This window comes from Chroicocephalus ridibundus, chromosome 4 (genome assembly GCF_963924245.1).
Source record: "Chroicocephalus ridibundus chromosome 4, bChrRid1.1, whole genome shotgun sequence".
NCBI lineage: Eukaryota > Metazoa > Chordata > Aves > Charadriiformes > Laridae > Chroicocephalus > Chroicocephalus ridibundus.
Genome location: NC_086287.1, coordinates 38,553,990 through 38,566,172, shown reverse-complemented (window position 1 = coordinate 38,566,172; position 12,183 = coordinate 38,553,990). Strand labels below are relative to the sequence as shown.

General features: G+C 34.8%; 1 protein-coding gene across 1 annotated transcript in view; it reads right to left on the bottom strand.

The window, feature by feature from the left end:
• RYR3 (ryanodine receptor 3) overlaps nucleotides 1–12,183 on the bottom strand; it is a 233,033-nt gene that overhangs the window by 149,453 nt on the left and 71,397 nt on the right. The window contains exons 9-12 of the mRNA XM_063334430.1: nucleotides 11,736–11,810; nucleotides 10,735–10,891; nucleotides 4,462–4,635; nucleotides 55–176 (exon numbers count right to left, since the gene is read on the bottom strand). Of these exons, the coding sequence (XP_063190500.1) occupies nucleotides 55–176; nucleotides 4,462–4,635; nucleotides 10,735–10,891; nucleotides 11,736–11,810 (528 nt within the window). The remainder of the gene's footprint in view (nucleotides 1–54; nucleotides 177–4,461; nucleotides 4,636–10,734; nucleotides 10,892–11,735; nucleotides 11,811–12,183) is intronic.

Genomic DNA, 12,183 nt, shown 5'->3' with positions numbered 1-12,183 from the left:
CAGAATACTTAAAAACAAACAAAAAATGCTTGTACATAAGATGGTAACAACTACCTTATAAACTGGCTGAATAAACTTGTAGTATTGCGAATGATTCGAGCAGCCTGGGATTCCTCGTGCTGACATCTTTGTAAGGTTAGACCATCGTCCATATGGCCTTCTTGGTGTAATATAACCTATTGAAAGTCCATAATTATCACAAAAATTACTTAAAAAAACCTTTGTGCTTTTAAATATTTTGTAACTTATTTCAATATTGCACTGAAAACAGTAATTACATACATACTGAGCTACTACTTGTTAATCACTTTATCTGAACACTTGTTTTGTCAGTCTTACATAAAAGTTATTCAGGGAAGACATTTTAATGTACCTTTCTTCTCCCACAATTCATTAAACATATATGCTTATGAAATGTTTTCCAATTGAAACAAAAATGTCACTCTTTCTATATTCTGGATGTCAGGAAAAAAGGATCTTCTCTATTGTAAGCATGGTTTACTAAAGGATTCATGCATGAAAAGACTACTGACAAGAAAATCAAGCTGGAGTGACAAACATCATTAAAATTACAATGCAGCTAAAGGAGCAACAACATTTATGAGCAGCTTCTGACTCATCTAACTATTACCTACATGTTGTGTTGGATTGTTATCAGAACCAGATGTGAACATCATATGAACTTCAAGCAGTAAGAGAGATGCTTTGGTGGGTATTTATATAAATAGTCAATTTCACAAAAAGCCAGCATAATTTTTAAGTATCACAAAACCAAGTCTTGATCCTTTACAGCGCTTTTGTAAGAATAAATGTGAGTTATCTTGCTTTTTTCCCAACATGAAACCTATTGAATTCTCCACTGAAAAATGTATTGTTTTAGCTCTGAGATAGTAAAAATTTGCTTCTCCATTGGCTGAGTAATCCTGAAGGCACCGAATAGTTAACAAAGAAACTAATAATGTTATACAAGTGGTTACAGCCACAAATGGGAAGGTTATTTACCATAGATTATCATAGAATCTTCATGGTTGGAAAGGACCTTTGAGATTATTGAGTCCAACCATACACACACACAAAAAACAAAACAAAACAAAAAACCCCAACAACCTACAATCTCTGCCCTTCAGAGCATGCCCTGAAGTGCCACATCTACATGTTTCTTAAATACCTCTAGGGATGGAGACTCAGCCACCTCCCTGGGCAGGCTGTTCCAGTTCCTGACCACTCTTTCAGTAAAGTGATTCTTCCTAATATCTAATCTAAACCTCCCCTGCCTCAACTTCAGACCATTTCCTCTGGTCCTGTCATTATTCTCCTGGGAGAAGCGGCCAACACCCACCTCTCTACAACCTCCTTTCAGGTAGTTGTAGAGGGCAATGAGGTCTCCCCTCAGCCTCCTTTTCTCCAAGCTAAACATGCCCAGCTCCCTCAGCCTCTCCTCATATGACCAACAGCTTTTTGTACATACTGGCATATAGGTGTACCAAAGCATTGGAAAGTGATGGTTTTCTACACCTGTCAGAATCCAAAGTACGCAAATGCTCTGTTCCTTCCAACACGCTGAGGAAGAGCTTTTAAAAAGAGGCAAACATCAACTTATGAGTTTATCTGGACCCCAGAATCCATGGAAATGTGATGGAGAAGAATAGGAAGACATTTTTGAATTAGTATATTGATAATATTATCTTAAAGGAGACTAGTTTACATATTGGTCATCTTTCCTCTTTGTTCAAGTCACACTGTGGGTGACTTCGTTAGCTGAAATATCACTGTTTCCATAAAGAGGGGTCTTGGGGTCTCTTAACTGAACAATAACTAAAGAACCATTCCTCCCATCACAAAACTAATAAGTAAACATTTGACAATCAGATAACGGTTCCTCAGGCCATGCATGTAGCTCCAGATTTTTCAGCTAAAGGAATGGTATAGGAATGAAAACATTTGACAGCATATTAAAGTCGTCACACATTGCAAAGTACTTGCACCTTCACCACTGTGCAGCAGATATGCACTTTTCTCCCTAAATATGCAGTAGATCAGGGAAAAGAGAAGTCTTTTAGAATCTTCCCTACTTCTCTGACCAAAAAAACCCAACCCAAAACCTCAACTAAACCATCCAGAAACACCACAACGAACGGAAAGTGAGACTTAGAACTCCAGTAAGTAGATCATGGCCAGATGCATCCAGCACTGCCTAGTCCAATTCCTCAGATAAACCACTTCTCTTCATATAAAGGGGCATTTGGCACTGCCTTGCTTGTTGAGCTACAGCAGGGCATTGGTATTGACCAACACCCCGAGCAATGGTCTCCAGGACATGAATCCAAAACACGTAGCATGTGTTTCTCCATTCTCTGAGCTCGACCATTCTGGAGCTCTGCAGGAGTTCACAGCCTGCACAAAAGAAAGGTCTCAAACTGAAAAGATAGGCATCCATCCCTCATGCTGGATAGTAGAATACTGTTGAAGAATGCTGATGTAAACATCATTACTACCTGACAAAGTCTTGAACCCTTGGTTACCAAGATCTCAGAGAGAGAAAGAGATACAACAGATCAAAAGTCTGGCAGAAATCATGCAACAGAAGCCTCATAAATTATGCCAGAATTTCTTACATATTTGTGTCTTGAAGAGACAGCATGATAACTAGATACATGAAACTACAGCAAAGCCAAGCAACAGACATTTTTACTTGGCATTTTGAGTATTTTATAACAGAACTAATCCCGTATTTTTTTTCTCCTCTCTATAGATTTCCAGCAGCTGTCAGTGATAACAGCTAGGTTATGGGAAAAAAAAAATAGCCTTTGCCTCTTGCAAAAATAAGGTATTTCTCAATCCTCCTAGGGCTACTGAGGCATGTTACAAAGAATGCAGGTCAGCTTGAGAAGGATTACACAGTGACTCAAAGTGAAAATCTCCTGACAAAATGATGGTGGAGGATGCATACAAAGCTATCATTTCTCTTTTACTGTAGAAAAATAAATTTTACATGAAATTTAAAGGGACGCATAAATCTAAACTAATTTACAAAATTATAGTCTAATACCATATTTTGCAGAGGATGAAAAATTGTTCCTTGCCTCCACAGGAATATCAATTACAGGAAGCGAAAAGGTTTGGGTTTTCTTCTGTTTGAAGGCACTTAACAGGAGAGAATTCTTCGGGTGAGAAGGCAACAAAAGATTCGGAGTCTTTGAACATGAATGAAACAGTTTGAAAGGAGAATAAAAGTGACAGGCAATTACTGAGGTTCCTCTAGTCCCTTGTTGCTAAGCAGAAAACTGACGAAAAGAAACGTAAACTTCACAGGAAGCTATTGTGAAATTCTTCGTTGAATATAGAGGAAGATGTTGCCTTTTCAGAAACTAAAACCTGATCCTCTGAGGAAAGAAAATCCCATAGCCAACACTGACATGGGAAAAGACCATCATTCTGTGATTAAATCTCTTATCAAGAAAATACTAAATTACTGGCATTTGAAGAATTCCTCTGATCAGCCAGGTTGCTGAGAAGCGAAGGGGTCAGGCACTTGGACACTCACTGGCCATTTATGACCATGTGCGCTGCATAAATAAATGAGATTGTGCCGAGGGTATGCTGAGGACCTCATTTTTTGTATTACAGTGCTGTGTATGGGTATCCTTGTATCCTCTTAAGAATGTAGATTCATACAAGTAATCAAAGAATTCCAACTTATGTTCAGTAATGAACTTTTTTTCTTTTTTCATGTTCTAATGATAGGTTCAAGTTGTAAAAATCTATGAATACAGAATCAAAGAATCATTTGGTAATGGTGCAGTTATGCAAAGCTAGTACTAAACCCCTTAATCCTGAATGAAATGCAAACATAAATTGAAGAGATAATAGGTCATATGCCCTAATTAAGAATATACTCATACCCTATAATCAAAAGGCTGAGAGAAAGACCTTCTTGATGCCACATCACAATTACATCTAACATTTTGGCAGGAAAACTTTTGTTAATACCCATTAAGAAACTTGAGCAGTTTCAAGGGCCATTTCTTCAGTAATAAATTTAATTGCCTTTTCATAAAATATACTCAATTAAGAAATCTAAAACACCAGTAAAAGTAAGATGACTTGCAAGTTTACATCCTTAAACAGTTAAATGTGTATTTTCAAAAAAGTGATTTGACCATCCAAATCGGGAACTTCCATATTTTACTGAAGTGTGAAAAAAAATCGAGCCCAAATTATTAATTTCTTCTGCGAAGAAAAACAGCTACATACCTTACTTAGAGGCAAAGGTTTTCTTCATTTACATGGTTATATTAATACCCACCATTTTTTTAATTTTTAGAATGAAACATTCACACCATTTTCAATAAGACAGCACAAAACAATTAAACCCACAACTGCCACATTGGTAGAACGGCAAAAAAACAGGACAGACCAAAACTGTTATGCAACTAATATTCATTTTACAAGTAACATTACCTTTCTTTTCAAGGGACCTAAACGTGCTGATTTAGCGTCTTGTGCTTTGTAAGTCAACCATAAGGCACTGGCCACATGTTGGACAAAACAGATTGAATCACCGTACTTTATTTCTGGGACTCCCATTCCATCAATGTCACGTTTAAGACTAGAATCCTGCTTTTCTTTTAGCTCCTAAGAAGATAAAATAAAAGCTGACATTTAATGTCTGTACTAGAACAGGATAAACCATTGAATTTTACGCTGAAACACATTCTAACATTGAACAACATTTATGCTGCTTATGTTGTTAAGATGCAGCGAAATTTCGTTTCACGTAATTTCTGTACAATTAATTAGACAGGTTCTGATTTAAAATAATTTCAAATCTGAAGCATCATTTTCACTGAAGCAAGAAAAATCAAGTAAAATCTATTACCACGTAAAAATATATTTAAAAAAATCTTTAAATATTTAACCTAATTTAATGACGTTACTGGTGTAATAAAGGTTTCAGTTTAGTAGAATCTGTAGAACTCTGTATTACTAGAATTTTCAAATTTTAGCTTGAATATGAAAAAGAAAAGTGAGAGAAACATATTTTGAAATTTAGTTAAAATATTTTTATGCTAAAGAATTTTTTGCTTATAAATAGTATATGCAGATAAAAGCTTCATTTGGAATAATGCCCCTGTATTGCAACAACCAGCAAAGAAAAAATTATTAATTTTTAAAATAAGTATGATTTGGCTTTTACATTTATTTTCCTTTTGCATTTCTTAATTTTTTTACATTCATTTTATTTTTCCATTTATCCTCTTTGTAAGAGGAACTGGATTCTTTCAAATCGCTTTTAAAGACATTGCTCACTGCCTGGCTGGAACATCCAGTACAATTTTTAAGTCGAACCTATTTCTTAATCCCATTATTCTTCATTCACAACCAGAGGATTTTAAGTCTCCAGCACAAAAGCAAGTATCTTTTTCTTTAAAATAAAATAGTTTTCCTCTCAAAACTGAATTCAGGAATAAGAACAGAATTATACAGTAAGTTCTGTAATAGTAAATTATGGATACATATGCATGTGTGTGAGTAAACAAAAAACTCTAAGTAAATAGACTAATTAGATTATATCATTCGTCTATGATTTCAAACGGTGATGGACTTAACCTTAAATGTAGACAGTTGCTCATTTTGTGCTAAGTAAATACAATATGCTAGACATTGATACACAGTTTAAAGTATTATATGTGTAACAGGTTTTCTTATTTCATTTCAGTTTACTGAATGTTCAGCATCTGTGGAGTAAAGAGAAGTTCTGTGCTAATCTACTTTCATTTATATGGAATTTAGCTGTCACATTTCAACAATAATTTTAGTTGAAACAGATAGCATTAGAATGCCAAGACGAAGTAGAATGAAATTACAAGATACTCCTTGGGGATACTACCACAATATCAAGACTATGAGGATGTCACATCATATTTATGCAGACTGCACTATCACTTGCAGATAAAGATGAACTCTTTCAACACACATTTACAGTGAGGCCATTAAATGAAAAAGACAATAAATTAGCACAAATTGATTAACTGTCATCAATTAATTATTTGGCTTTACCTAGCACCTTGAAGACTACAACATTTTTCACAAATATTATGTCTGCATCAAGAATCAAGCATCAATGAAAATTTCAGTGAAAGAAATCATAATGTGGCAACAGGTGATGCTAATTAAGTTTTAAAAAAATTGAGTGATACCGGTCCTTTTGGACAACACTACACAAAGAAAAATAATGATTTTTGAATTTCAGAAATAAAGCTTTAGAATGATTTTGTGGGCCTGAAGGCTGTTCTCACTTTAAGCAATACAGTATAAATTCCTCTTCGTGATGTTTTGCTCTTTGTGTTCTGTCCAGTTTTTCTAGGATTTCAGCCAAGTCATCTGATAGCAGCGTGCAAAGAGAGGGTGTATTTTCTAACAGCTGAAAAGTATAGTCAGATAAAGATTATCAGGGGAGAAGGGGAAAAAAATATCTTGTATCTAGATATTTGTACATATCTTAGCCGCAAAATATCTGAACACTTTCTGCTTCAAAACCCTCTCTTCACAACCTATTCTCCGTTTAACTCCCTTGGGCCATGAATGAATCAAGTCAAAGAAAACAAATCACATCATGGGTCTGGAAGACAGCAAAAGAAAGATAACAGTGACCAAAAAATAAAAAAATAAAGAAGGAATGAACAAAGGAACTCGCGGGCAAAGCTGTCAAAGATACAATTTTCACAAGATATTTAATACACTAGAAGATGGGCAAGATTTTAGACAATGAGAGAATTCATAGAATCATGGATTCCTACGTGATGGAAGGAAGGAAAGGAATGTCAGTGTAAACAGGACAAATAAACCCAACTGTCTTTACAATGATTTTTCAACAGTCTTTTGTAAAAAGACAGTCGGGAAAAAACCTCTTGATATCTTAAGGGCTTGTTTACATACCTAGGAATGGTAAGACAACCTACCTGCTGAACTCATTAAATCTAACCTACACAAACTAATTAAAATCGTATCTTTTGGTATTTCACACTTTTATTGCATTAAAAGTAGTGCCAAAGGCTATCCCATTTTAACAAGAGAAAAAGATAAAGGGTCTATAAATATATGAGCAGAGGACTGATACATTGAGCTTACCTATCTTGCTAGTGGACTTACTGTACTCTGTACACTTTGCTGTATACATTTCTACACCCCAGTAGGCAAGAACAAAAAAAAGGTGGTTTTAATTTTACCTTCTACTTTCTCCTCCCATATAAAATAAGTAGAAAAAAAAATTTAATATTGTACTTGAAATGCAGCGCTTACTGGGAAATTACAATTGTAAAATCTGAACTTACAAATAAATACTTGAATTTTTAGAGACAATGATTCTGTAATGCCTATCACCTTATTCCAAAAACGAATTAAACTGTATGATTACTACTAAACTATTACGACATCCTAATGTCATGTTGAGCCCCGAAGATAGCTACATGCTGGCAGTAATATTAAAATGATATCAAATCCTTCTGCATGAGTCATCTGTGACTTTTGAATGTGTCAGAATGTTACTTACTCAAACTACACCAATAACTTCTTCATTGTCAATAGTATATACCATCATGAAAATAAAATATCAAATATCAAATATTAATTCCAGGCTACAATAACTTTGAAATAAACAAATATTTTTAAATATTCTCTTGTTCTTCACTGTGTTTTTTCTCAAAGGAATTTATAAGCAGAATCAAGGTTCTGCTCAGCAGAGTATACTGAGCCAAGTACTGTGCTGGAATGAGAACATCCCATTTCAAAACAGGATTCCATCTGCTGTAGGGAAACTGCTGTCTCTGTGGTCACAAGGCATTACAGAACTGTTGCCTTAAAATATAAAGGCTGACATTTTAAAACTTTGTCAAAAGTAAGCTCCATATGAAACAAAAAAAAGGCATAATTTGGGGGGTTGGGTGTCAACAATTTCTGATACTCATAAGCTTAGTTTGCAGTAATTTGCAGTAAATATGCATGTATTGCATATGTTTTTTTCATTGCAATCAGCACCATAATGTTGTTTAGCACGTTCTTTCACTTTTTTAAAAGCTCGCTTCTATTCTTATTTATGTCAGGACATATTAAGGAAAATCCTAATTTGAATTTTACAATTTAAAATATCTGTTTCAATTTCCGGTGTTACCCAGCAAAAGGAAACAAAACAATGACAGTAAATACATTATGAATGCAATCACAGGTTTTGAAAAGCAAGGAACACACAAGATTGCTGAAGTGGTATGTAACACTACCGAGGATGAAGGTGTGCTTTTTCACAAGAGGGTCTCTATAACAACTGTTGGAAAAATAAGACTTTAAATCATGTGTTACAGGCTCCTGGGAAGCCTTGGGGATTTGGTATACTCCACGTAGCTCTGCCTACTGGCAAAGATCATCTTTTTTCCACAAAACCCCTTTTGCTGGCTTCCAAACTGGAAAGAATACCTCAATGGAGAAATGGTTTATTTCCTTTTGGATATTCCATAGCAATGTATATCCTGAGCAACCTGGTCTGAATTCAGTTGACCCCACCCGGAGAAGGCGGCTGGACTAGATGACTTCCTAAGGCCGTTTCCAATCAGAATTACTCTATGATTCTAAAGGACAGAAGTGCTTTAAACAGACAGGTATTCCAACACGCTGTTTTTAAGGATCTTTACACGGCTGGATAGGAAGCTATTAGACAGTTATCTTGGAATTTCCCTTAATTCATGCCATATTAAGGTCCAGGGAAGTGAAAATATTTCTTCATTGAAAAAACAAACACGAGAAAACAAAGGTTTACAAATACATATGTGCAGATTAAGATAATCACACTTCATATATTAATCTAACTATTAGTTCTACAGTTCTTTTCCCCCTCAATCTGTATGCAATCAGCACTTGGCTTTGAGTCTTATCCTTCTTATAGTCCAGATCAGTCTTTGGGGTTTATGCCCTTCCAAAACCTCACCTTTCCTTCTTCAGGAAGGGTTATCACTGCTTGTTCCCCTCACCTTTGGAAACACTAATATCTCTACCCATGGGCCAATGCAGCTCTCATCTGCCCAGACAATAAACGACTATTCTTATTCTGAGCACAGGCAAAAGCAAATTTATAACCTATTGTGAGATAAAAATATTCTCGTCTATATAGGACAGCATAAATCCTAGGATGACAAGATGCTGAACTCATAGTTCATATAAAAATGTACATTATCAACCACATTAGGTAAAAACACAGTAGAAGGGATGAATGCATTAAACAGTCATTACTGACTTTGCATAATTAATTACTACTGTACTTCACCTTAGGCATTTTGGGGATTGTAACAAATTTCACATATATGCCTTTGAGATACACCTCAACAAAAGAAGTAAGAAAATAGGGAATGTTTATTCAATGTAAAAGAAATGATTTATTTTATGGGTACGTATACATAAACATATAATCTGTATACTTAAAATTTATACATTTATATGTATATAAGAAATTGCAGGACAGCCAGTGTCCAATTAGACAGTAAGTTACAGGAATTTGAACACACTGCTAAACCAGTAACTGCAGCATTCCTGGCATACTCACCATCCTTACCAGGGTGCCATGATTTGCCAAAAATCAAGAAAAAATTACAGCTGTAATAAATTCCCCTGCACACCATCGTACGTACAATCTACACTGCAAACCCTTTACACTGAAGAAAGAACCAAAAACTATTTGGTGGGCATCTAGCAATCCAAGGAAATTTCCTGATAGTTTTTCAATTATTTTCATTGGTTAAAAGTCTCAGCATACCATATGCAGTCACGCTAATAAAATAAACATTACTATTTTAAACATGCTAAAAAGAATTACTTGCTTTATTATACTAACAAAAGTCTAGCATCTGTCAAGACCCTTAATGCTAGATTTTATCTAGTATATATCTAACTTTAAAGATGCATTTTCACTGCCCTTCAGGGACCATGCAGCATTCAGAACTACATGGAACATTTAATTTCTCATACTTAATAAAACTCTATTATAGCAGCTATGGCAACTGTTTATAAGTAATATCACGAAAGCATGTAAAAACTTCTCATCATCTTCCGTGTAAAAACCTTTCACTTTCTGGAAAATAAGTTATTAATTTTGCATACTTCTATAATCATTCTTCATTCTCTCTCACTTGTACTGTTTTTCTCAGCTGGAAATGATGAAAAAGCTAGTGACATGCAATTAGCAGCTCAATAAAGAGCACAGTTTGAAAACATATGGTTTAGAAATCACTGACTACATTTTCCTTGCAATTCACCTATCAACACACTGCACAAAGAATAGTAAGGGCAGAATTTTGCCCAACTGAACTGAATTCAATTGAATTCAATTATGAAAGATAGAGCTGGAATGAATAACATTCTAATGAGATTCTGTCTAACTAAAATGATTCTATAATGATTAAAGCATTCCTATTAAACCACTCTATCTTTCATTGTATTAGTTTTCAATCTCATTTTTTTAACTTGTTGACAGTTTAGTTTACTCTAAAATTAATTCATCATCCCTTTTTTCCCCTCAAGAAAACCTCTGTTACTCTCAACTCAGGCTGTTTACCTTTGTATTTACATGCGTAATCCCTGTCAATTGCTTCAATTTAGAAATTACAAATGATTTATAAAGTCCTTGAACCAACTCAGATATAGTATTTGAGTGCTCCACTTTTTAGACAAATTTGCATTGATGTTATTTACCTTTGATGCTCTAAAACAAAAGGCAGTAGATGTGGTGTCTGACTTTTCTCTGTCTAACATTGCAAGTCCTTCTTCTTCATTCAGAGCCAAGTACTTTCCTGTTGTAATATGTCGAAGACGGAAAGGTTGTCCCCATCTGATGTTACTTCCACTCCAGCTAGACATTTGAGATGAAGTAAGCAAAACAAATATTACCATTTGTGGCTTTAAAGGACATTCAGAAGATTGAATGCGCTACACATATTCCTTTTTACTATTGATCTCAATATTTGCATTAAAACAGATGCAAAACTGTTAATACACTTGCAAAGGGAACCTTGGAAATTATTATAGCTTTAATTTTCTTGTTTCTATACCCTGTCTCTGTTTCATTAGGGTGTTACATACAGCGTCCATAAAAAAATCCTACATGTTTCTGAAAAATACTGAAGTGTAAGTTAAACACTGTATTTCAGTGGACCGCCTAAACAAATGAATTAAACTTAAGTGAGGACTTAACATTCCAAAGAACTATCCTACATCTCTCTTAGTTATGAGAGTATTCCATTTGCAATCACAAACACACTAAGAGTAAAACAAACATATAGTTCAGAAGGTCATCAAAGTTGGAAAAGGTATACCCTTTTGGTATATACATGAAATTTCACTTTTAACAAGGTAACAGATAACTAATCACCTAGGAGGGAGATAGAGTCTAAAAATAATAAAAAAAAGACACCAATGATGCATATTACTGTTCTGATTTCCACCCATGCTTCTAAAATTTCAAGGGAAAACTAGGAAAGCATTTTACTTTTGGACAGAAGCAATGTCTCAAGCAGATGTATGTTATAGGCAACACTGCTTTTGATATGGGACACAGACACAAAAAAAAAAAAAAATACTAACCATACCATATAGCAGGACAAATATATTCCTCATGTTCTGCCTTAAGGGTCTGCAACAATTGAATTGCTGTTAACAAGTGTTGCTAACAAAAACTTTCAAAAAAATATCCATACCTTATTCGAAGGGGTTCTACTCTCCACAAAGACCTTGCTCGAACACCAGCTCCTCCAGTTTCATAAAGTACTCTCCTACAGAAAAGATTCAAAAGATCATCCTCTTATGCTATACAGTATTTATAACTTACTCCTCTGTAAACTGTATAGGACTCACTTCTCCCCAGCTAAACAGATGGAGTTGAATGGACAGGAGATTCCTACTTATCACTCAGAGTACGACACACAATCTGAATGTCCCAGGTAAGTCAGGCTACTTCCCTTAAGCTATTCTCTCTCAGGAGCTGATAAAATACTTTGCCTTCAAAGTGGCTGAGAAACTTTTGCTGTTATTTAATCAGTCATAAAAATACGTAATTCACAGAGTTCCCAAGAGATTGATCTAAATTACTAATGTTCTTAAATACATATAAACACAATATTAAAATAAGTACACACATTTGCATAC